Source organism: Pleurodeles waltl, chromosome 2_2 (genome assembly GCF_031143425.1).
Source record: "Pleurodeles waltl isolate 20211129_DDA chromosome 2_2, aPleWal1.hap1.20221129, whole genome shotgun sequence".
NCBI classification, from domain to species: domain Eukaryota; kingdom Metazoa; phylum Chordata; class Amphibia; order Caudata; family Salamandridae; genus Pleurodeles; species Pleurodeles waltl.
Window position 1 is genome coordinate 1,114,266,899 of NC_090439.1, and position 26,229 is coordinate 1,114,293,127.

The 26,229-nt window shown below is 46.1% G+C and overlaps 1 protein-coding gene across 1 annotated transcript in view; it reads left to right on the forward strand.

The window, feature by feature from the left end:
• The window catches only part of LOC138282897 (GDP-L-fucose synthase-like), a 68,417-nt gene that overhangs the window by 26,014 nt on the left and 16,174 nt on the right, over window positions 1-26,229 (forward strand). Inside the window, exons 4-8 of the mRNA XM_069220908.1 lie at window positions 10,219-10,347; window positions 11,928-12,001; window positions 14,024-14,157; window positions 14,765-14,829; window positions 23,582-23,648. Coding sequence (XP_069077009.1) covers window positions 10,219-10,347; window positions 11,928-12,001; window positions 14,024-14,157; window positions 14,765-14,829; window positions 23,582-23,648 — 469 coding nt within the window. The remainder of the gene's footprint in view (window positions 1-10,218; window positions 10,348-11,927; window positions 12,002-14,023; window positions 14,158-14,764; window positions 14,830-23,581; window positions 23,649-26,229) is intronic.

The window sequence follows — 26,229 nt, forward strand, 5'->3', positions numbered from 1 at the left end:
TTAATGCGAATAAACTCCCCATAGGGAATACTTTTGATCAATGATCTGGGATGAAAGCTAGTTCCATGCAGGATACTATTGGTTGCTGTGGGTTTCCTATATAATGTGGTCTGTAATTCTCCATACACAATATACACCGATACATCTAGGAATTCAATTGAACTCTCACTTATCTTGTATGTAAATTGTAATCCAACATCATTTTTACTCAAAATATCAAAGAATTCCTCAAATTCTTCCACAGTTCCCTGCCAAATCAGGAACAGGTCATCTATATATCGTAACCACATGACCACTTTATCCATATATTTGTCGTTCTCTTGACTCCAAGCTATGCATTTCTCCCACCATCCCATCGTGCGGTTAGCATAGCTAGGAGAAAAGGATACTCCCATCGCTGTCCCGCAGACTTGTTTATAAATCTGATGGTTAAACAGAAAAATGTTGTTATTGAGGCATAATTTTATCATTTCTAATAGCATCTCAGAGTGTTTTAGGAAATGAATGCTTTTTTGCCATAGAAAGAATTTCCCTGCATTAATCCCTACTTGATGTGAAATTGAAGTATATAATGAAACCACATCTATTGTTACTAATAAGTAATCAGGAGACTCACCCCTTTCTTACGAGGCCTTCCTGAAACTGTTTCCTGGCCCCCGATCGCAGCTGTGCTGCGGTCGGGGGCCAGGAAACCTGAAAGTGTTTCTTACGAGGCCTTCCCGAACGTGGGGAAGGCCGTTTGTGGCCGTTTTCCCCATCGGAGCAGGAAGCGCCACAAGGCTGCTTCCTGCTCCGATGGGGAAATCAACATTGTAATGTCAGCGTGCCTCACGGTGCGCTGACATCACAAAGGGGCGGGTGGTGCGGGGAGAGACACGGAAGAGCTTCCGTGTCTCCCAGGGCTAAAAAAAATTTAAAAAAAAATCCTCGGGTGCAACGCACCCGAGGATTTATTAACCCCCTCCCTGGTGTCGGCCACTGGTCGTGACCCGCACCAGGGAAGTAGTGTGGGCGTCGGCCAGTGGCCGACGCCTGCACTTAAGCGGTTAATGATCAGTTCACAAGAACCTATCTGGACTTTCATTATCTCATTAATTATCATATAAATGGGTGTTCAGTTCTTCACCCGTATTCAATCCTTTTGGTATCTTAGTCTCTAAATCTAAGATATATTTTGACTCTTTTTTTCCTCAATGTCAATTCTCTATTACCTCCTCTGTGATATGAAGGTACATGTTCAATACCAAAATAGGATAACAGAGTGCAGTCAGAATTGTGTTTATCTTTGAAGTGCCTCGCTACCGGGTACTGTTCGTCTATAGATGTGATAGCTCGTATATGTTCCAAAACCCGTTTCTTAACACTGTGTTTGGTACTGCCAACATACCATCTTAAACATGGGCATTCAAATATATAGATCACAAATGGAGTACTACATGTTATAAATTGATTGATTTGCGTAACTTTCCCAGGTTTACATAAAGCATATTGCTTTTTACATGATATTTTAAGATCTAATGATATTACTACTATCCCTCAACTTAGATAATCTACAAGGTTTCTTTCCTTGTGGACGTTGCAAGGCATGTCATAATAGTGTCATGCTGAAGCAATATGCTTTATGTAATCTCGATGCGGTCCCAGTGGATGGATATGGCCATGCGCCTGCCGTAGAATAGATCAAGGAGCCCATCAAAGCCTTCAAGGCGATAGGCTGGGTCATCCCAACCCCCCCCCCGTACACCATTCACTTATGGCCACTAAATGCGCCACCATTAATAGGCATAGACATCTGACACACCCAGTCCAATATCAAAGGCAGTTTCACACGCTGTAGTAAATGCCATGCGATGGGGCTTTCTGGCCCACATAAAGGAGGTACGTTTATAAATTAGGAAACGGAACCACACCGCGAGATTAGATGAGGATTTTTGGACATAATGTATAAATAGGAGGAGGCACATGATTTTAAATAATGCAGTACGACCTATGGGATTGAAAGGTAGTCGGTTCCTTGATGGGACGTCTGTACCTCTTGAGCGTGCCCATGTGGTGGGAGGCAGAATCCACCAATTCTTCCCAGGTTTGCAGGCTAGAACGCTGGTCAGGTTGGTTCTGTAATCTTTCTCAGAGGTTATGCCTTACCCTTCCTCTCACCTCCTCCATACCTTCCACTATTACCCCCTCAAGCGGCTGACTGAGGACCATCACTCTATTTTGCAATATGAACTGCAAGCCCTTTTGGCCAAATGGACTGTTGAGAGAGTGCTAGCACCAGAAGGAGGACGTGGTTCATCTTCCCACAACTTTCTGGTGCCCAAGAAGGACGAAGCCCTTCGTCCAATTTTAAACCTGTGCTCTCTCAACGCCTTCCTCCTAAAGGAGAAATTCAAAATGCTCACCCTGGCCCAGGCCTTGTCTGCTCTCGACTCTGAAGACTGGATGGTTGCGTTATACTACTGGATGCCTCTTTTCATTTACCTGTCATGCTGTCCTATTGACTCTACCTGCGGTTTGTAGTGGGGCATGAGCATTTTCAGTTTGCTGTTCTCTCCTTAGGTCTCACCTGCGCCACTTGGGTGTTCATAAAAGTGATGGAAGTGGTAGCGGCACACCTTTGGAGGCCACGGGTGACAGTCTTCCCCTACCTGAACAGCTGGCTGTTGAAGGCAGGCTCACTCCAGGCAGTCGTCAAACACCTGCAGACTACTGCAAACCTTCTGTCATCTTTGGGGTTCACAATCATCATCCCAAAGTCAAACCGGACTCCTCCTTAGATGCTCCCCTTCCTCTGAGCTATTCTGGAAATGGAACGGGTGCCTTTCCCACGGAGAGAGAGTTCAGGGAACTCTAGCTATGATCTCAATCTTTCAACCTCTGTCTTTGTTTTTAGTGAGGTTGACTCTGAGGTTGCTGGGACTGATGGCCTTCTGCGTCCTGCTAGTAGAGCACGCTGGGTGACATATGCAGGCTTTGCAATGAGATCTGATGTTCCAGTAGATACTGTGAAAGACCTGCAGTAGTGGTTGCTTGAATGCAATTGGGTCGGCGGGAGACCCCTCTACCCAGAACTGACAGTGGTGACCGATGCATCACTTTTGTGTTAGGACTGCCATCTGGGAGAGGTGGAGATCAGAGGCCTTTCTTCTCTGGCCCAGCTCCACATCAACCTTCTAGAGCTGAGGGTTATCCACTGGGTGCTGAAAGCCTTCCTTCCATCGATCAAGAAGAGGCTGGTTCAGGTGCTCACAGACAACACCACCATTATGTGGCATTGCAACAAACAGGTTGGGTTACAGTCCTGGATCCTGTACCAGGATGTGCTGAATCTCTGGAAATGGCTGGACCATAAGGGAATGTTCCTGGTGGCAAACCATCTGGTCGGTTCTCTTAACGCCATGGTGGACAAACTCGCTGTCTCACCTAGCGGATCCTAAGTGGCAATTACACCCGCAGGTGGCGTAGGGCCTCTTCCACGAATAGGGAGAACCTTGGCTTGATCTACTTGCCACCACTGAGAACTCGCAATGCCAGCACTTGTGTGCATTGGAGTTTCTAGGGCATCACTTGCTTGGAGACGTTTTCCACCTCGAGTGGAGCTCGAGACTCCTGTATGCCTTTCTGCTGATTCCACTCCTGCTTGAGTTCTCAAATAGATCAGGACTGAGTGACTGGGCCCCAAGTCATCCTAGTGACACCAGATTGGGCATGTAGGGTATGGTATCCAGAACTCTTGGACTTGAGCATGTGTTCACCTTTCATGCTGCAGTCACAGCAAAAGGACATGGTTCTTCACATGTGCCTTTGTAATCTCCACCTTCATGCCTGGACATTGAGGGGCAGTAGCTGAACACCTTCAACCTTCCTCCGGAAGTGGTTGAGGTCATTTTGGCAGCCAGGCATCCAACGGTGAAAACAGTATATGCCTGACTGTGCAAATTTGTGACTAGGTGTAGCAGACCTTGCCGTGGCCCGTCGTTCGCAGCACGCCTCATTCTGCAGCAGAACGGGAAGAAACCCAATGATGAAGGATGCCACCAAGGGGTAACCCTGGTGGGTGAGGGTTTTTCTAACAAAAAAACTTTTTTTCTGTGGAAGTTTTTCCCCTCTGGGTTGGGTCTCTACGTTTACTGAAGCTTCAAGGAGGATAGACCCTCCCCTTTAACCCTCCTTCTCCTCCCTTTGTTTAGCAGGTGCAGCACAAGTCAGTTACCCCACTCCAGGCCAAGTTATCAGCCGTTCTGTTCTTTTTCTGTCTCTTGACCAGAAAGGCTTTGCTTTGGGCACAGTTATGCCTATGTACGATTGCCAGATCAGCGTTCATTTTTTAAGTCACTGGTTGTGATGCAATTTTTGAAAGAGATACAACATATGTTTCCCCTCTTCCTTTGTAAGGCCCTATTGGGACCTTAATCTGGTCCATGCGTATTTGTTGTGCACGTCCTTTGAGCCACTTCACAGCTATCCCTTATGGCTCTTCACAATCAAGACTGTGTTCCTCGTCGTCATCGCTTCCGCACAGCGAGTGACCAATCTCCAGGCTCTGTGTCAATCCACCATACACTACCTTCTTCCCAGACAAACTGGTTCAGCAGACACAAGGATCATTTCAACCAAGTGTTGTGACACTTTTCCATGTCGGTCAAAACAGCACCCTCGCGGCATTCTGTGCTCCACCTCACTCCTCTAACGATGAGGAGACGCCCCATTGCTTGGATCCCAAAACAACTCTTAACTTTTACTTTGATCGTAGCGAAGAACACTGAGTGGACGATCAGCTCTTGGTGGGGTTCTCTGGAACAAAAAAAGGCAACGCAGTGCAAAAGAGAGGCATCTGCCGCTGGATTGTGCTCTGAATTAAGGTTTGCAATGCATTGGCCAAAAAGCAGCCTCCAGAAAGACTGTGTGCTCTTTCTACCAGAGCCAAAACTTCTACCTCTGCGTTAGCACACAAAGTCCATCCTAGACATTTGGCAGGCAGCTGCGTTTTGTGTACCTCCGTATGTTCACGAAACATGATTGTCTGGTGGCATGGAGCACATTTTGCCCAAGTCCCCCAGGACACACTGGTTTGTGTCCATTCACAGACCCACCTCCAAATAGGTGCTGCACGGGCGTCTGTTCAAAAGTGGGGAATCTGTGGCTAGAAGTTTCTATCAGAAGAACAAGTTACTTAGCTTTGTTACCTTCAGTAACGCTCTTCCTGGTAGAGATTCTATCTAGCTGCAGGTTCCTCACCCCTCTCATCCTCCTGGTTTTGTGATTGGACTCTGTTAATTAATAAGATCCCAAGTCTAGGAATCTGCACCAATTAGATCTGGTGGACAGACTATAGAGGGCTCTGCATGTCATTTCTGGAGCTGAGTAGCGTCTGTGTAGAGCCACATGATGGAGCACTGAAGTTGAGAAGTTTCCGAATCCATTCTGACGCCTGGGAGATATTCAACAGGTGAGGAATCTCCGGTCAGATGGAGTCTCTACCAAAAAAACAAAGGTAAGTAACAGGCTCATCAGTAACAACATGTGTTGCATCCAACAGCGCGTTATTAAGCACCACATACAACCTTTCAGGGTGCTCGACGAAGAATGAAATAAAATTGTATATTTCCACAATTATTTAACTGATAAACATGTACTCCTACTTTGAGCCCTATCACGTTTTAGCACATTAAGCAGCCAAATATAACAAAACACTCCACCGACAGGTAAATATTAGCATCATGTTCAAATATGTGTTAACATAGCTCATCCTGTTTTTAAATGCCCATTGTGTCAATCTGCTTGGCAGCTGAGCTGCAATTCATAAAGGACTACAAGGCAGTCACTTAGAAGAAGAACACTTTTCTGTAGTTTTCTGCTTTTAAAAATAAATACAGACAGGAAACATATTGTTTTCTGTCTATATTCATCTGCTTAAATCAGTAAACACGGAAAACTGGAAGCCTTAATTACAAAGTGAACCTGAACTGTTCCACTTTTAAGAGTTTCCCAACTGCGTATTCTTTGCTTTACATCTCAAGGAGCGTTTTTGGGCGTCCCAGTCTGGTGCCTTGTACCCCTCTGGTTAAGTGTCCGTGTTTCATGCTCTCACCAACGTTAATTGAGTCGAATTGTCATACGAAGGGCGGCGGTTTCTGCAGGGGTACAGTGTGTAGCTAAATTCTGCAGGTGTTTGTAGTCTTGTCCTCAGAAGCAGGCCAGCTTTAGGTTGGTGCAACAGGTGCGGCCGCACTGGGCGCGGACATGGAGGGGGCGCGCTGACCTCTGGGGGTGCATTTGAAAGCACCTGCTGCAGAGTTCCTTGTGGTCCAGCTTTCAGGCAGCAATAAAAATGTCATAACTCTTGGTATTAATGTTCCTGCTGGAGCGAGAGATATGAATTTTGTCTAGAGGCAGTTTTGACTGTGCATAAAGTACGTAGAGAGTTAATCTGCCTGCTGCAAACTACAGATCTGTATTTTGTGTGGATAGCTGAGTGGATTAGTAATGTCAGCCTTTACCAGCACTTTAAAACCAATGACATGTATGTGAGAGAGGGGCTATGGAGAGATGAGAGGCACTTTTGCTGGGTGGTAGTGAGGGAGTCCGAGGCGTATGTCATGGGTTGGTGTTTACAGAGCAGGGGCCGCCAAAAAAGAATGTCTTACTGGGCGTCACCAGCGCTACAGACGACCCTGGTCCAAAGGCTTAGTGGCTGGTGCAGAAACCCCCGATAGCCAGTGCAGAGCTTCCAGAGCAGGCATGAGGCGGTTGCAGTCCTTCCTGGCTGCCTGTGTCTGTACCCCTGGTGGCCTGCAACGAAGCCAGCATGGTTGATGCTTCAGCGCTCCAGTTGAGGGTTGTCCTCATACACGCAACACATGTGCGTGGGGATCTCCGTAGAACCCGTGCGTCCGAGCCTTACAGCAGCACACGAATAGCCAACATTAAATGGTTCCCTTGGCATCCATCCAGCAGACATCTCAGTAGATGTGAATTGTGGTTCTCAAACACGCACTGCCTCAAGTTACCGCGTATTCATACAATGTGCTGGGTAACGCGGTTGCTAGATAGTCCACCCGCATCCAATGTTTGTGCTGACCCCCTACCGCGCCCATCGTGTACTACAGAACTCCCTGATGCATCTTTCATTAAGGCCGGCTTCCTGGAAGCAGCAAAAGCCCCCCAAAAGACGAAGGGGGACAACTTCATAAGTGTAGCCAGTCTGGCCTCGTTAAAAAAAAACATCAAACCCACAGTTTGAAGCTGCAATGACTCGGTTAGCGCTGCACTGCCGGTGGTGGTAGGCGCTCAATACAGAAGAAGAGTAAAACACCATAACACCGTCTATGCAGCAGTAAAGAGGCGCACCGGCTCACCTTGCTGCGAATGTAACCATGTCAGGCAGGATGTCACCACAACACACGGCGCCTTTACATGGGGAAGTTGGAGTTCTCTTTCCTGCTCGAGTCCGGAGCCACATGTCCATCTAAAACCACAACTTAAGTGCTATATAACGGTTGTTACTTCTAACCGATTTTACTGTTTGGCAGATGTTTATCTTTCAGACATAGATGCGTAAGGAAAGTTGCAGTTGTTGGGGGCCAAGGGTGGCGGGAGGTCCGCATTTTCTGTTGGGCTCTCTTCTCTGTGAAAATGTCCCTGCAGTTCACATCCTGCGCACAAGATGGCAGGAGAGTCTAAGAGTTGACAGCGAAAGCCAACCCTTGGAACAGCATTAGAAGTGCCCATCTTCGGAGACATGTTCGTCAGTGAATTAATTCCTCATGTTTTTGCTCATCGATCTTTTATTATAGCCGTGATTAATAATTATGTTTTGCACATCGGCAGCTGAATCGTTCCTGAGGTCAGTGGCATTCGTTTGATTGAATCTGGAAGGATGTAGAGCTGAGTGTGCCCTACTTGGATTCCATCCTGTGTTGCGAAGCTCACTGTGATGTTTGACCGGTTGTGAGGTGCAGTTCTTTGGACTTGGCTTCCAGATTAAGCCCCCTGTTTTCCCCAGAAAGTTGTACTTTAGAGTGGGCGCAGCCTTACAAACTGCGAATTGGTATTTGGCCTGCAAAGTGTTGTAATAAAATGTATAAGTTGCCTGTATACATCATGGGCGTTGTCGACGACGGTCAATGGTTGGAGGCAGGGCAGCTTCAGGGCGATGCGACAGGTGTGGCCGCACTGGACACTGCCCTCAGGAGGGGCCCTGTGATAACCAATAAGATACCATTTAAAAGCACGTGCTGCCCAGGTTCTTGTGCGTCCAGCAGCTTTCAGGCAGCAATAAAAATGTCAAGCTAACTCTTGGGATTAATGTTTGAGAGAGATGGAGTTTTGCCTACTGCCAGTTTTCACTCACCATAAAGTAGAGTAGAGGGTTAATGTGCCAGCTGCAAGGAACAGATCTGTACTTTGCGAAAAGCCGAGTGGATTAGTGAAGCCAGCCTTTACCAGCGCTTTGAAACAAACAAACAAACTAATGCATGTGAGAGGGGCTATGGAGAGATGAGGTGTACTTTGCCACGTGGTAGTGAGGTTACCCGAGGAAGGGGGGAGGAGGGCGGGCGAGGTGAGTCAAAAGATTGTCTCATTGGGCGCCGCCAGCTCTAAAGCCGGCCCTGGTTGGAGGTCGGTGGAATAAATCTCATATGACTGTGCTGCACACCGTCATCTTGGTAGGAGATGTCCCTTAGGAGCTCCCCTGGGCATAGAACCTATGCTTCGTTCAACGCATGACCACTGGGATTTAGTTACAGCTTCACAAAGCCACATTCTTCTGCTTGGAATTTGGAGTTTTGTGTTTGTAGCTTTGCGTATTTGCTAAGTGGTCCAATGTCGTGGCTCGTGTGTGACACCAGCCAGTCCCGACTCTTTATCCGCCTGCACGTTTCACACTGTGACTTTGGTTAAATGCGCTCCAAGTACAAGCTTTCAGTTCCCAGCATGCATATCGCTGTTAACTAAAATGCTTTGCCTGCTTGTAGGTGGCCCAAGTGACGTGGGCAAAGTGGCAGCTGTGCCATGACACATTTATTGACCACTCAAACCGATTTCAAGCTTGTTCCCAATCCAGCCTGTTCTTTCAGCACAGCTCTTCCACTTGATATGTACGCTCCGAGGATAACACACCTCTGGTTTACAGCGTGTAACCTGTTAAAAAAAAAAAAAATCAGTTATTAAAGTGCACCTTGAGTGCATTGCAACCTAGAGTGCCGCAGAAAGGGGAAAGGAGGTTTAATCCAGAATGTCTGGTGAGAGGCACTGTATTCTCATCTGTGAAAAACTAAAATACCCTAAATTGATGATTTAAATTCTATAATGTTGTATACTGTTATGAGTCTGGCTTTAGAGGATATCTTAACCTTCTTCAGTACTTTAGAACCCTCAGCTCAGAAGTTAACCATATATTTCTTCCCTTCCAAGTCACCCTGCAGAAGCCAGCAGCCCTGGCCACTGTAACAGTAGAGCCTCAAACTGGTCCTTCTGCCTGGAGTAGCTTTAGGTTATCTGTCATGTTCCTAAAGTGAGGAATACATTTGGGGAATCCATCCTGTCTACGTTTTTAGCACTAGGGGAAGGAATTAGTAGTGCATATCATGGGTCAGTCTCACATACCAGTGTCCTAAAGAGAATTGCTTACGTTAATCCATCATCTTTTGGTTTCTGATAGGTAAGAGATGCAGTGGAATTAACTGTGTTATCGTGGTCTTCACAAGGAGGTGCTGGAGAAGGGGGGGCAAGCGGTACAGGGGCTCCGAGTACAACGAAAGCAAGGATCCAGCACAGCCCTGTGTAATCTAGGCCAGGCTTCTGCAAAGTTGGTCCTGGAGAGCCAGGTCCATGCCAGATTTTGAGCATATCCACATTTAAAAAAGAGTTGTTTCAGAAATCTACATTTCTCTAAATGTGGATATGCTAAAAATCTGTCCTGGACCCGGCTCTCCAGGACCGACTTTGCAGAACCCTGATCTAGGCTATAAAGTAAGGAAGTCAAGGTCAAAACAGAAAGATTGAACAATTTAATTATAATTTGGCTGTGAAAGATTACTGCAGACTAAACCAGTTCCTACAGCTGTCTGTTAGGGACATGCAGACATGAAGTGTTGCTTCTTTACCTCACATTCTAAGATGTAAATATTTTTCTGATTTGCCTGTGTGCAGAAATCTGCAAGTGTAGTTTTAAAATTAAGCTGCATTGTGTCTAATGATCTCTTTCTTTGGTAGAGGAACAACCTTCATATCAATGATAACGTCCTTCACTCTGCATACGAGCTGAAAGTGCAGAAGGTGGTCTCCTGCCTGTCCACCTGCATCTACCCAGATAAAACCAGCTACCCCATTGATGAGACCATGGTGAGTGGGTTACTTCTTCTCTTTGGCTTTCACCGTTTTCCCGTGATAGATACCTGTCCTCTTGCCCCGGGATGGAGTGGTACTCGCCAGGCTTCTTGCCTTCTGCGCATGGAACCCCCCTCCCCCTCACTTCCTTCTGGTTGAGATCACTTGATGTACTCTAGCCCAGTTGTAATGCACATCCTTGTCACCCCTCATGTGTCTCCTTCTTCTGAAGGAGGATCCTTGTGGCATTCCCTTGCTGCATTTAAGTTTGGATTTTAGTATTTCACACTGCCCCTCCTCTCCTCTCGCTGCCCCCCTATTAGCCCTCAGCATCTGCATTGATGTTGCTCCTGCCACGGAAGTCCATTGGGAGTAGCAGCATCTGTACTGCATCTGCCAGGAAAAGTTACTTGCAGTCTGTGTTCTGGCCCTGCCTCCGCCAAGACATCCATGTAATCCCCGTCCTGGCACTGCCTCTGCCAGCAGATCCTTGTAATCTCTGTCCTGGCTCTGTCTCCTGAAGAAGATCCTTGTAATCTCTGTCCTGGAACTGCCTCCTGAAGAAGATCCTTGTAATCTCTGTCCTGGCACTGCCTCCTGAAGAAGATCCTTGTAATCTCTGTCCTGGCACTGCCTCCTGAAGATCACTGCGCCATCTGCTGGGGAAACAAAAAGGTCTTTGGAAGCAAAAGTGGAAATGTACATCAATGATTCTCACAGAAGCTGCAATCTCAGTTGTCTACATTGTTGAATGTGAATAAAATGAGTCTGCAATATTTAGCCTCCCCATGCCTGTCGCATACCTCCGCCTTCTTGTACCTCCCTATTCAATGGTCTTCAGCCCACCTTCCAGGCACCCCTCTTCAAACACTTTTGTGTTTACTGATGTCAGATTGTCACTCACATTCACACAGGTACACACCTTCTCATCTTCCCTTTGTCCTCATACCCAACCCCAATAATCTCCTTAAACTCACGCCTTATTGTACCTCTTTAGAGGACAGATCTGACTTCCTTAATATATGAAGGAATTAGTGAGGCTTCCCTATAGAGCCTCGCCATGCAGGTGCCCACTGCATCACTCGCAACAACTCTGCTTAGATGCAAATATAGTGAAATGGCCACTCAGTCAGGGCCCAGCAATGAGGGCAGAGCGAGAACAAATCTGCAATAAGTTACAACAAATCTGTGCTCATTATAAATCCAGAATTGTGGGCGGTCATCCTTGAATTTGCCTTTGCTGTCTTTTCTGCATAGAGAATACCCTTGCAATCCAATATTGTTGCCTGTCCTTCTGTTGAGTGTCCTTGTATATAATGTTGCCGCCTCTTCTCCCATAGGATACTTTGTAATCAAATGTCCCAGAGAAGATCCTTGCAATCCAATGGCACTTCCTCTTCTCCCATACAAGATCCTTGTAATGCAAGTCTGCTGCTTCTCTTCCAGTGACGGGTCTTGCTAGGCTCCACTTACTATGTTGTTTTATATATTTGACTGATTATCTGAAGCTTAATCCTTTACTCTCCATGTTGAACGCTCCTTGCCATGTGGCTTCTAAACTTAATGACCTAATAATGCTTTTTTTTTCCTTTCAGCTTCACAATGGTCCACCACATAAGTCTAACTTTGGGTTTTCTTACGCCAAGAGAATGATAGATGTGCAGAACAGGTACTGACCTAACACTGCAGACATGGACTGGGTGCTATGGGACACTCAATATCAATCGAAGTGGGGGGGTGGTTCACATTGGCTTGTTAACAATGAAGGGTTCTTTGTGTACATGTTATTATCGAACATACTTAATACTGGTGAGATATTAATTTACTGTTAGGAAGCAAGGAGAGCCAGCGCCTTATGCTACATACTTGCAGGCTACCCAAAAGGCCTGCATCGCACTTACTAAGCTGCTTGACCTTCAAAGGCTGTGTAATATCCTGTCTTCTTGCCTAGCCTGGTGTGGAGTGTGTGACTTAATTAGCATGAGTGCTGTGTCCCTGTCCCTTTCAGTTTGGTGCTTAGAGTTGAGCTGGTCAACTCGTAGCTCTTTGTGATATACCTAACCTTGAACTAGTTCCTGAGTAAATATCTGTACCTGTTCCTGCTTACTTCCTGGGTCTCCTTACTAGTGTGCAACTTCTCAATGTAACAGGCTGAAAGTTCTGCATTCTTCTTAGTCTGCCTCCCAGAATGCATGTGACCCCAGACCTACATGCTCTTCACTGGCTGCCTGTAAGGCAGAGAATCCCCTTTAAAGCACTAGTTTTAGTCCACAAGGTACTTCATCATACAGGTGCACGCAGCCTTGGGCAAGAATCAGCTTGTACGCCCCCTCTAGAAACCTGCGGTCAGCTAATAGCCTTCTGGCTAGGATTCCTAAAATTCCCTGCACTAGAATTGGAAGACAGCCCTTCTCCTATCTTGGGCCATCTGTCTGGAATTAACTCCCTCTGGAGTTACGCCCTGTGGATGATGTCTGTTCAAGAAAATGCACACAAAAAAGGGTCTTTTTAAGCAAGAATAAACTGTCCGACTACATTCCTTGAGGTGGGCAATAAGCACAGTGCTGGGACACTCCTTTGAGTAGCTGTGCGCTTTAAAAGTTGCATTTCATTCATCCAAAATCCAAACAGTTAAGTATTTTTATGTGGCACCTACATCTTCCACAGCTTTATTCGCTAACCTAGGACAAGGGCGAAGAGCTTAGCCCTCCCACCTTTCAGATGTTGGCCTATTCATGTTCATTTGACGTCCTTCACTACTATCTCAGCAGTTTACAGTGGCACCACCCGAGCCCTGTGGTCATTCTGTTTCCAGACTCTGCATCTCTGTGTATAACATGCACCCCAGGGAAAAAGACTTAATGTGATTGGCTTTCTAACAGGTGATGAGCGCTGAGCTCATAAAGAATGTTAAATTCCTGCTAAAAAATATTTTTAAGCAGGAAAATATTTTGTGTACAGAGAATTGCTGTGCAGCTGCTGTAGGCGTTGATGTAACTTCACATAAACACATTTATTCTGTTTCATTTGCTTCATTTTGAGAAATTTCATAATCTCAACATATCATGTATGTGACGGCCTTAGATTCATAGTGTCTGGATACCCTACTGGGTGATAAGCCGTGCTTTACAAATCCAATGACATAATACAACAGAGTTGTTTGAACCAAAAATACCAATCGGCGTAACACAAACAGGAATCTAACAAACTGCATTTTCCTACTTCCATTTTGTTTTTCATACATAATTAACTACTCTTCCAATTTAATGTTCTTTTTATTTAGTGTACGTGTTCTAATGATGTTTCCCTTAAGGTGTCTAGCTCTCATGAGCAGGTTAGAATCCCATATTTGACGCTAGGGACCGTCTATCTTGTGAAAAGCACAGGTTAAGTAGCACTGCATCTGTAGTAAATGGGATGCATTACTATGTTGTCTTTTGTGAATAACCACCTGTCCTCAATATAATCAATTCCATGAAGTCTCCCATTTTCTCTTCAGTTTCCATAGATCAGGTTGATGGGTGGAAGCAACAGAACTAAAAGTGCAGTTAGTGCCTTTCTGACACTCGCCAACCATTCACACCCTCCGTTTTTACTCTGAATGTTCTTTCCCTTCCTTTGGCTCAGTCTGTTTGCACCTCCTTTGTATAATATAGCGGACTTTCTCTTGTTTCCCCGCTCCCTGACTCAGGGCGTACTTTCAACAGCATGGCTGCAAGTTCACCTCTGTGATTCCCACCAATGTCTTCGGGCCGTACGATAACTTCAACATTGAGGACGGACATGCCCTTCCAGGGCTCATCCACAAAGTGTACCAGGCGAAGAGTAAGTATTTAAGTTAATGGATGCACTGAGCAGGTGGTAAATGAGAGCAGAGGCTTCTTTCTGAGGTGGGGCTCAGGATGCGGGTTTGGGGATGGTCAGGGAGAGAAGGGGAAAAGTGCCCTGGGCGGGGTGAGTGAGCATTGCATTTTCCCACTTCCACTAGAAGGAGGTTGGACGAGGACAAGGGCAGAGGCTGAGCTGCTGTTGCAGTGAAAACCTCATTGATTTTTCCAAGCTGGAATTTCCAGCAAGTAAAATTTCATTCCGTGCCCCTACACACGGACAAACCGGGAGCGGGAACACCGGACCAGTCCTAATACTGCAGAATGAATTCCAGACACATCAGGGGGTGAGTGATTCTGTCCAATTTGTTCAGGAGAAATTTTCTTGGATAATGCATTGCTATTTGTGGATGTTGGGCAGTTTAAACCTCTAGAAGACACTGCGTTCATTGCATTAGAAACTTGCAAGACCATGAGCATGTACAAGTAAAAAGAAAACCATTATTATTTTAGGATAGTCTTAAGAAGTGGTTTTCAGTTTAAACTTTTTCTGGAAACATGTTAACATACAGATAACTAACAGATGTTGTTTGAAATGTCTGCAGAAAATGGCACCGCACTTTCCATTTGGGGTACAGGGAAACCCCGAAGACAGTTCATCTACTCCTTGGTAAGTAGGTGTCTGTGTGTGAGTTGCCATCGCTGTTTTATATTGTTGAAGCAGATCCTCCATCTTCCATTGCACTTCCCACATACTACCAGAGCAGCAAATCTGCAGTCTCTTATCTGTGATCCAGTCTGTATCTGCTTTCTGCGTCATATCTGAGTGCACAACCAACCAATATGACCCCTGAAAACACAAGAGAATGAACCCACAGGAAAAGACCTCTGTGATGCCAAGGACCCTTAAGGCAAAGTGTAAGAGTCATTTACTGGCTGCAACTCTTGTTTTACTTTTGTAGTTACCACTGCTACTATGCATGTACTACAATCAAATGCTTCTAGAGTGCCTCGCTCCAGGTCGTTACAGATGCTGCTTCCAGGCGTGGACTATTCTGTGATAACTAAATGCATTCTGGCTCTTGTAGTCTTGTTCTTCCATTCAGCTAATCAGACTTACACACCATTGAACAATGAGTTATACGTGAAACGTTCAGGACTGGAGAAAGCATCTGTAATGACCTTGAACTCCGTGGTCAGCCTAAATGTGTTTAGCAGTCGGTAGGCTGATTGTGGAGGTTCAGCTGGAATCCTGTCAGATAGGGTGAATTGGAAGGCCTAGAGTATACCACAGTATCCACCTGTTCTGAGAGAGGTCATTGTGTTTTTTTATTTTATGATGAGCAATGAAATATAATAATGCAACATGGCTACTTGGCATTCTGATATCACTAGTGCACATGCAAACACCTGGCTTAAAGCGAATTTAGTAAGCCTTTGTGAAGAAGTGGGGGGACAGCACCCCTCTTGCCTTTGGACAACTTGATGCTAGCTTTTGTTTGCCTCAGGTTGCAGTTGAGTGGGTACAATCCAGGGATAAATCTAACAGACTTCTCTTGCGGTACATTGAATCCAGCTGGCAGTGACACTGGCCCCAATGGGCAGGACAGACGGTGCAACTCCGTTGTACTTTGCTCATCTGTCACATCTCCCCAACTCACTTGTATACTGAGCTGACCGATCGGGCATGTGTGCGGGGGATGGGGAGTAGGTGATGGGGGAGAGAGAGGCCTCTTCATCTGCATACACTGCCATTCAGATCTGAACTGACTGCAGGTACTGCCCCAAGTATAGCAATGAAGAGCATTGTTGGGGTGCTTAAAGCCCTCGAGAGAACCCACCTTTGTTCAGCATTACTACAGTCCGATATGTAGCAGCAGAATAACAGCACACATTGCATTCATGCTGCAGAATGGATGTTGCACTGCTCCACCAGCTCCAAGTAACTTGTACACAATAGAGTCATTCGATGCTCAGGGTTGGGGTGCTTCTTCTGCAGATCCTGCTACTTGGGTCTGATCCTGCCCATGTGCTGCCTTGGGGATAACGCACTATCCAAAGTGATTACGGAAAAATGAATTGTCTCAACGCTGAGGCCTTTAGTGGACACATTCTGCCATATCCCATTTTGCAAAAAGTCTTATTTCTTTAATGGATTGTAAATGTTCTCGAAAACGGTTATTACCAGACGAGGAGAAGAAAGAAGTGGAGCTTCTTTGATTTAAAATAGGTTTTAGTTTCATTTTTTATGAAGGTCAAAAAGGTTGTTGGCGCTGCAGAAGAGCTGTGAAGGCTAACCCATAACTGTCTCCAGTCGCTTAAAATGTCTGCTCTTGCATTTTGTTCTAGGGGTTGAGAGGAGGTTGAGTTGTTAGTGGAGAGGTCGGAGGGTGCTGTATTTCTTGACTTTGTTCAATATCTATGCTGGTGTGGGCCTTCCAGATTTAAACGTGAGACAGAGTATTTTGAATGCGGTTTATCTTTCAGTGGGGCCAGAATATATTTCTAGAGTGCTGGATGATGTTCCATCCCACAGATGAGGCAAACTGCAGCATTTTCTACTTGTACCTAGAATATTGAATGCTAAAGAGCCTCGTAGGTCCAGATGTTCAAGATGAAGCAGAAGTCACCACTTCTCAGTCCTTCACCAAACGAATTATTTCAAACTGGTCCTCTTTCTTCTCAGTCCAAAGCAGATGCAGAATAGTTACATCAGTTGTTATAATATCAACCTAAATGTGGTGTGTGAATAAAGTTAGAATTTTTGCACTTCAGTCCGCATCATGATCAGGTTCTGTCCTACTAGGGCACTTTATAGCAAAAGTAAATATTTTTTGCCTCCTGTATTGTGTTGGAGCCAACCTGTTCCAACTCAACTACTTTGAGATCAAAGCTGAACCCCAGCCTTTACTGTTAGAGAGTATCTTCCATATCCTTTCCCATCAAAGAAATGATGCAGCAAGAGTTTCCCTTCACAAATAGCTTCAAAACAGAAGAGCACTTGACCAGACAGAGGCTTTTGTGTAAGACGGACTGTTGAAGTAGCAGTTTTTTGTTGGGTTAACGGGGTAGGGAACTGGTGACCAGCACAATCTGTAGCCAGAAGCACGTGGTGCAGCACAGAACTATAAAATTGCCTAAAAAAGTGTGGGCAGAGCTGTCCATAAAAGTCCTTAAGAATTTATAGATTGTCACTAGGACTCTGCCAGTGTTAGTCTATCAAGCAGATATTAAATAGGAGTAGTTCTTGTTCCTGTTCATTTTTAGCCAAAGAAAAAACATGCTTACCAGGCAACCTCATATTTGAATGTGCATCTGAATGTCACATCTCCACCACCATCATTCAGTTGGGCTATTAAACTTATTTTTTTTTTCAATAATACAATGAAGGTATCTTGGGGCAAAAAAAAAAAAAAGAAGGTATCTTGGAGCAAGAAATTAGTTTCAACAAAGTTGTTTTCCATTCCCTTGCAATCCATGCTCCATCTTCATTTTCTTCAGCGATATATTCCTACTAAGGAGAAATGCAAGTCTTTGAAGAAATGCTCAGTTTGATATTGTAGATAACTGGCAGAGAGCCTTGATTTTCATGCTAAATTTATAATGTCTCAATCAGTGGCGGCTCCTCAGCTAAGGCGGAGGAGCGTCACCCCACTGCTTTATGCAGTGGAAGAAAGGGAAAAATAAAATGATAATAACGTAACATTATTATCATTTTATTTTTCCTTTAGAGCACAGTTAGGACAGGGTGGGGCTGGGCTGGAAGAGGGCTATGTGCACATAAGTGCGCATGACGCTTTGGCTGGCCATGTTGGGCAGGCAAAACAGTCATGCGCACTTTGCATTTCTCCACCTGGCTGTATTGAACAGCTGGGAGGAGAAAGTGCACAGGGCCTTACTTCCTGTCTGAGCGCCAAAGCACGACGCTCCGACCAATGAGGATGTTGCTGTCATGTACTTGACAGTAGCGTCGTGATTGGAGAGGAGTCTGGAAGCCTGTGTGCTCCCGGGAGTCCAAGGAGGAAGGAGAGACAGAACCGTCTCTCCCAATATCAAGGTAAATTGTGGTGTTTTTTGTTTTTTTTTGTTTTGTGTTTTTGTTATTTTTTTTTTTTTAATACCCTGTCACCCCGGTTGACAAGTGGCAGGCACTGCAGACAATGGATGCATAGTTGAAGTGGTATTGGAAAACGGGATTGCTTTACAGTTCATAAACTTCATCTTCAGTTCTTGACACATTCTCTTTACTGATAAATACATCACTCTCCTTCAGTCATCTGAGATTGACATCTGTCAGTTGTATCTGAATTGTCAAACTATTATGAGATTGCCGTTATTTTTAAGAGAGGACTTGCACTATTTTGTCTGGTTCACGCATGCATTGTTCATATAATATCAATGTTTGATGGCATGTGTGGCTGTAGATACACATGCTCTGCATACTTCTGAGAACTAGTATTTGGTTCGGAAGGTTGCAACTTTTTTGTCTTCGAAAAGTCTTTCGAGTCATGAGGTGTAGTGATTCCTCCTTTTGCTGGTAATGCGCATGGACATTGATTCCATATTTAGATTGTTTTCTTCTACTGTTGTTCTGGCTGTGTTTCACCGAGCTCCGGGTTGAGACCATCTTTTCGGTCTCTTTCCATTTGCTGTCCACAACTTATTGTATGTCTTATCGAACATGCACCTCCATCCTTTGTGCTTCGAAACCAGGAAAACATCACCCATTGGATCAACATGCTCCAACAGAGCTCCTCTGCGCTGTGCCCTTCGAGCTGCCATTTTCTTAATTTGTCGGACTCCCTTCCCTTTCTATCCTAAGTGCCACACAAAGGGGGTCATTCCGACCCTGGCGGTAAATACCGCCAGGGCCGGGGACCGCGGGAGCACCGCCAACAGGCTGGCGGTGCTCCCTTGGGCATTCTGACCGCGGCGGTTCGGCCACGGTCAGAACAGGAAAACCGGCGGTCTCCACTGCGCCGCCATGGGGGATTCCGACCCCCTCACTGCCATCCTGTTCCTGGCGGTTCCGCCCGCCAGGAACAGGATGGCGGTGAGGGGTGTCGTGGGGCCCCTGGGGGCCCCTGCAGTGCCCATGCCAATGGCATGGGCACTGCAGGGGCCCCCGTAAGAGGGCCCCACTTTGTATTTCAGTGTCTGCATTGTAGACACTGAAATACGCGACGGGTGCCACTGCACCCGTCGCACATCCTCCACTCCGCCGGCTCCATTTGGAGCCGGCATCCTCATGGAGGGCTGTTTCCCACTGGGCTGGAGGGCGGCCTTTTGGCGGTCGCCCGCCAGCCCAGTGGGAAACCCAGAATGACCGCTGCGGTCTTTTGACTGCGGTACGGTCTTCTGGCGGTTCCCTCCAGGCGGGCGGCTCCCGCCGCCCGCCGGGGTCAGAATGACCCCCAAAGTTCCTGCGGACCAGCCAGCACCAAGTCTGCAATCTGTTTGTCTCCCGACCAGAGAACGGAGGACTTTGAGGCTTGCCAGTCCTTTCGCTCCAAGAAAACTCTACGGGACTGAAGAGCATGCCGAAGAGAAATGCAGTGATAAGAGATCGAGGAAACACCCGACATCTACGAACAACAGGATGTTAAGTCGGTGGAGGAAGAAGAACTGCAAGAGGCCTTTGCGGCTGAGGAGGATCCTTTTTCGATCGAGGACACTGAGTCCGATGTAGACACAGTCCTCGCGATAAGAGATTGAGAGCTCTCCCTCCAGAGCAACATACTGTGATTTATAGATGCCTCCGATCTGCCCAGGAAACCACCACCTCCCTCCGAAACAAAGGCTACCAGGCCACCCCTGATGTCAGGCCATGGTCGGCTCCAAAAGACAGATTTGGATGCCCTGCCCTTGGGCTTGGAACTGATACACAAGCCTAAGCTGTCTGTCTCAGCACCAAGCCGACCATCTCCAGCTTCGGGACCGACAGCCTCAGGCTCACAGTGAACACTGACCACCTCGGCGACTAAAAGACCCTCTCAAGCAGCCTTGGCACCAAATGTTTAATCTCTGAAACACAAGGGTGCTTCAGCGCAGAAGCAACCAAACCATCACATTCAGAACTGAGCCTCTCAGTTAAGCCTATTCTCAATAAAATGAAAGAGCATCTCAATGCTAAACAGAAACATGTCCATATACAGCCAAAGACTGGCCATATCTTGTTAAAGTCTGCTTTCTTTTGCAGAGGCCCTTGATGTACCTGTGCTTGCTGCCAAGAAAAAGAGGATGGATAAGGACTCTGTTACTCCACACCCTCCTGTACCTGCCTCTCCTCCACCACCAATACCACCTCCACAACACTCATCTTCACCTCCTCATTCACAGGGTTACCCACATGACATCATCCCTCAGGGGTCTCCCCAGTCTTTTGCGGGTGATCAGGGAACAACAGAACACTTTCGATTTGCCCCAACGCACAGACCCTTGGTCAATCTACAATGTTGATCCGCACACTGACACAGACGTCTACCCTGCTAGACCGTCTACTCCAGATGATGCCGCATCTTTTCAAGAACTAATCAGTCGGGCAGCCACATATCACCAGGTACCCTTAGATAAGGAGCCTTTTGGGGATGATTTCCTGTTTGAAACCCTCTCAGCCTCTCATAGGCCAACACAGTATCTCCCAATGCTCAAGGGAATGCTGGGGTACTCAGGCGACATGTTTTAAGATCCAGCTAGGGCATACTTCAGTAACTCAAGACGGAGAAGCCTTCTATTTCTTCTCCATGCATATCTCATTTTTATCAGAGGCTAGATTCCCACCCGATTCGCTGGTGGTCTCCAGTGCTGGAAAGAGGGCCAACACTTAAACCGCCATGATGCTGCTCCTCCTGACAAGAAGAGCAGGCTTATAGATGCCTCCGGGAAACAGCTTTACAGCCCAAGCCACCAACTGTTGACATATAACGAACACCCAGGGGCTGTTAGCCAGAGATAACCGCGCCCCCTATGGCGATATGGAGGAACTCCTCCAATACCTCCCAGAGGAGCACAGGAAGAGATGCCAGGAGATAGTTAGCGAGGGATAACTTATCTCCAAAAATTAAATCCGGTGTGCTTGGATTCCGCTGACACAGCTGCCAGAGGTATTAATACTGGCGTTTTTTTTATGCTGGCAATCATGGCTATGCATATCTGGTTTTAAACCAGAGGTTCAGCCGACCATACTGAATGTCCCCTTTGACAAAGAGCACCTCTTTGGCCTGCAGGTCGATCAGGCACTCGAAAAAACTGGGTGCCTTACAAACCCCTAATGCACGTAGGTCCTTTCACCGGCCATCATATAAACCGGGCTCCAAGACCACAACCACAGAAACCTCGTCTTCCGATCATTGGAATCAAGGTCAGCAGTCTGCCCTTGTAGGTTTCTACAGAGGCACATATAGGGGGAACAGCACAAAAGGAAGGGGCAAAACAACCTCAGCACGTGGCTCTTCTGCTGCCACAAAGCAGTGACTTCTTCTTCCCCCTGACTACTCAACACCTGTCAGGGGATGTCTACAGCAGTTCCTTATAATATAACAACATCAGATCAATGGGTGTTGGATATTATCCAACATGACTGTTGCCACACCTCCAAACATTCCCCCTCGCATTCAGACACTCCCCAGAACATGTCATCCTGCTCAGACAGGTGGTTCAGACTGTCCTACTCAAAGGAGCCATAGAACCCATTCCTGCACACCATGGAGGGACAGGAGTATGCTCCCTGTACTTTCTGATTCCCAAAAAACGGCGGATCATTAAGGCCGAATCTAGATCTGCAGCTGTTAAATTATGACATCCCGTCAGAGCATCTTCACATGGTAACACTCCAGGACATGATCCCGCTCCTTCAGCAATGTGACTTCCTCTCAGCATTAGAGTTGAAGGACGCCTGCTTTCACATTCCTTTACTCCTAGCACATCACAAATACCTCAGATTTGTGATAGCAGGCAACCACTGCCAGTTCAAACGTCTCCCATTCAGGGCATCTACTGCACAACGGGTGGTCACAAAATGTCTTGGGGTGGTAGCAGCACATTTACGCAGACAGAACATTCACATTCACATCTTTCCATATCTAGACGACTAACTCATCAAAGCCAGCACTCTCACACTTTGTCTAGATCACATCATAACTACCATAGACGTGCTGCATCAATTAGACTTCACTATCAATTTCCAAAAAAATCTCATCTTCAGCCTCTTTAGATTCAGCCCTGCCTCGGAGCTGTTCTAGACACGCAGCTGGGTTTAGTATATCCTAGTGCAGCAAGAATACAGACCTCAAACACAAATATTGTGTTTTCGCCCCGATCAGCAAGTCGCAGTCAGATCTTTCATGAGACTACTAGGTATGATGGCCTCCTATATCGCCATAGTACCAAAGTCCCGTCTCCACATGCATCCATTGCACGAATGTGTAGCATGTCAATTGTCTCAGTCCCAGGGTCATCTGGAGGATCTACTGTTGGTAAACAGCTGCACCCTTCTCTCTCTCTCTCTCTCTCTTTTTTTTGTGAAGGGGAGGCCTTTTCTAGACCCTATTCCTCAGGTGCTTCACAGACAGGATGAGGTGCTCACCTTAAGGATCTCACAGTCTGCACATCAGCTATCGAGAACTTCTTGCTGTTTAGCGCTGAAAGCATTTACACCTCACCTGACCAACAAAGTTATCCTCATCTGCACAGACAACATGACAACCATGTATTATGTGCAGAAAACATGGGGGGGGCACATTCTCTGCAGCTCTCTCTCCTATCACAGAAGATCAGGTGTTGGGCCATTTGCCACACTGTCCATCTACAAACGGAACATCTTACAGGGGCAAACAACAATTTTGCCGACCTCCTCAGCCAGATGCGGCAGCAAGTCCATGAGTGGGAACTCCACCCACAAGTCCTGTTCCCCTACTTTTAAAAGTGGGGGTTCCCGGACATAGACCTATTTGCAACAAACGTAAACACAAAATGCCTAAACTTCACTTCCAGGTTTCTACACCCTCAGTCCAAAGACAATGCCCTATGGATGAACAGGTCAGGAATATTTGCTTACACTTTTCCACCTCTCCCTCTCCTTCTGATTCTGGTTCGAAAGCTAAGGCAAACATTTCTCACATTGATTCTGGTAGCTCCCACATAAGTCTGCGAGAAAACAATCAAACAGTGGAATCCATGTCCATACGCATTACCAGCAAAAGGAGGGGTCGCTACACCTCGTGACCCGAAAGACTTTTCATAGACAAACAACTTGCAAACTTTTGGACCTAACAGTAGGTAGAAGTATGCAGAGAATGTGAATCTACAGCACTACATGCCACAAACAGATGCTTACTGGGTAAATAACATTTTCTTTATGGTGCTGAAGAACTATAAAAAATAAATGTCAATAAAGTGTTATATTGTTTTTCATATCTCTGTAGGATCTTGCAAAACTCTTTATCTGGGTGCTTCGGGAATACGATGAAATAGACCCCATCATCCTTTCAGGTGAGAAATATCAAGTGTAGACAATTACTAAAAGTTGTAACGGCAAATCCAGTTTAAAAAACTGTTTTTGACAACTTTTCAGAGGGCAGCATCAAAGCATTTATTTGTTAAAGTGGGTTGAAATAGGCATTGACACATCACCATCAAGAAGAAAAGTGGATGAACAGCTGAAAAAAACAGTCATCTGTTTGTGGGCAAAATAAGAGTAGGAGTCTTACTCAATGATCGGAACAGCCGAAAACTTAGTGAACTTAACTCCTTTCTTCAACAGAGTAGCTATCTCTTTTCAATAGTGTATATGTTCCACGCTTCTCACTGCCTAATATCGATGTATGGACTGCTGGCATCTATTAAATATCTAGCTGCGCTGGGTCACATGTTCGTTTGATGTTTCAGTTCTGTCTGTATTTAAGAGTGCCTGTCTCTCTTTCTTTCTCAATTCAAAGAGTTATGCTCAGCATGAAACCCTGTTTCAGCTGTGCAACTATAATTCTCGACAGAAACCTGTGGGTTGAGGTTATTCAGATCACATGCTATATTGCCTGTGAATCTTTGTTGCTGAGACGGAAATTCCCTGAAAATGTAAGTTGTTTCTTGGCTTATTTTCACCACCTTCTACTTTGACTATGATGTGATATTGATACAGTTTATAGTAATTTCTCTAGTTCTGCTTGTTCATTAGCACCTTCCATCAAGGTGATATTATATGAGAAAACTACTGCTTGTGTGGAGTTTTTGTGTCAATGACTATCCCAAGGTTCTTGGCATGTGGCATAGAGGTAAGTCTCAGTCCTAGCTCTGTTAACCACCAGGCGGGGTCCCATGTTGAAGTGCTGTTCCTGAAGATGACGACTTTGGTCTTGTTGGTGTTCAGCTTCAGACAGCTGGTCTTCATTCAGTGGGCAATGCCAGTCGTCCACGCATTGAGCATGATCCGGGTACTGATTGTCTTGTTCGTGAGGGAGATGGTGTTGAGTGTTGTCGGCCTAAGAAAGGATGTTGAAGTTGCGGAGCAGATGATGCTGGCTAGAGGGATCATGTATGTGTTGAAGAGGGTTGAACTCAGGGAAGAGTCTTGCCGAACTCCACAGATGAGGTTGTAGGTTTCGAAGGTGTACAGTGATATGCTGACTGACTGGGTCCTTCCAGTTTGGGAGGAGCTGATCCATCTGACTGTGTGTCCTTGGATTCCAATGTTGTGTAGGCATTGGATGAGGAGAAAAACGTGTCATGCTGTGAAGAGGTCCTTGGGGATGAGGGCCTCTGCATCCCCTCTATCCAGAGCAATGTGGATGTCTTCCGTGGCTGTGATGAAGGCAGTATCCTTGCTGTGGTTGCGTCTGAAACCAGACTACGTGGTGTCAAGCAGTTGGTGGCCATTGGGGTGTCTGTTGAAGATTTTCTGTAAGTCCTTGGCTGGGGTAGTGGCAAGAATAAGTTCATTAATGCAGAGTTTGAAGTTGATATAATTAGAATATCAGCCAGGAGTTTGATCCAGATAGGAATGCATAGTTTCAAAATAGAGTGTTACTTTAGTTGCTGCAGGCATTCAACGGATGCTATGAGTATGTTAATCATCAAAGGTAGGCAGCCCTCTTGGACTGTTACGTAAAACATCAGATATGGTTCCAGGTATGCACGCTTGTGTTAGCTTCATGGTGTGAAGGAAAACCTCAACAATGGTGGCTGTATGGTCATTTTCTCTGTAGAGCAAATCACTCTGTGTATGAGTGAATAGTTTCATCGTGTGATCAGAAAAGAACAGAAGTTGCCTCACTTGTTCGTATCTGTTCATAACTGTTGTTCATTCAGATAATGTTCCCTGGACTGGACTGAACATGGTCCCAGGCATGAAGGTTAGACACGCTGTATAGTACCCAAGGTAGGTCAGCAGGGTGAGAAGAGCTAGAGGACGCCTTCCCCCTTTAACATTGGTGAAACCTTGAGAGTATGGTACGCATAAGCTGCTGCCTTTGGAATTGGGTAGAAGGATTTTGTGCAATAGCAAGATGGTGGAGCGGCAAGGGCGAATGGTGGTTAGTCCACTCACAAGGCTTGTGAGTCAGTGGTGCAACAGCTTTTTATCCAGGTGCAGTGAAATTCTTCAGGTCTAGGAAAAAATCTCAGAAACTTTGGAGGAAGCCCAGTGGAAGTTGACTCCTTGTACCCTCTCTTTTCTCCCTTTGTTTCGGAATGGGAGCTTTAAACTTTGGTGAATTAGTGGGGGCCCGTTTGCTTTGTGTGACTCATTGGGAGCAGTTCCTTGGGATGTGCTCTGAGGGTATTAAGCTGCACATTGGGACACTGGGGCTACCTTGCTTGCTGGTGAAAGCTACTACAAGAGCTGACCTGTTAGAGAAGCTCACCCAAGGGCAGCTGTGTACTTGAAGTGCCTGTTGGTGCTGTCCATCCCACCTTTTTGCAGACTGCCTAATCAAGGCAGACTTAGTCAGCAGCAAAGTCTTGTTCAACATCAGAATCCCAAAGCCCTCAATTTCGCGATTTGGCTAAACCTGAAAGTGGAGTATCTCCATCTCCTAAGGAATGTATGTCTATTCTTGAAGTTACACTCCACCCAGCT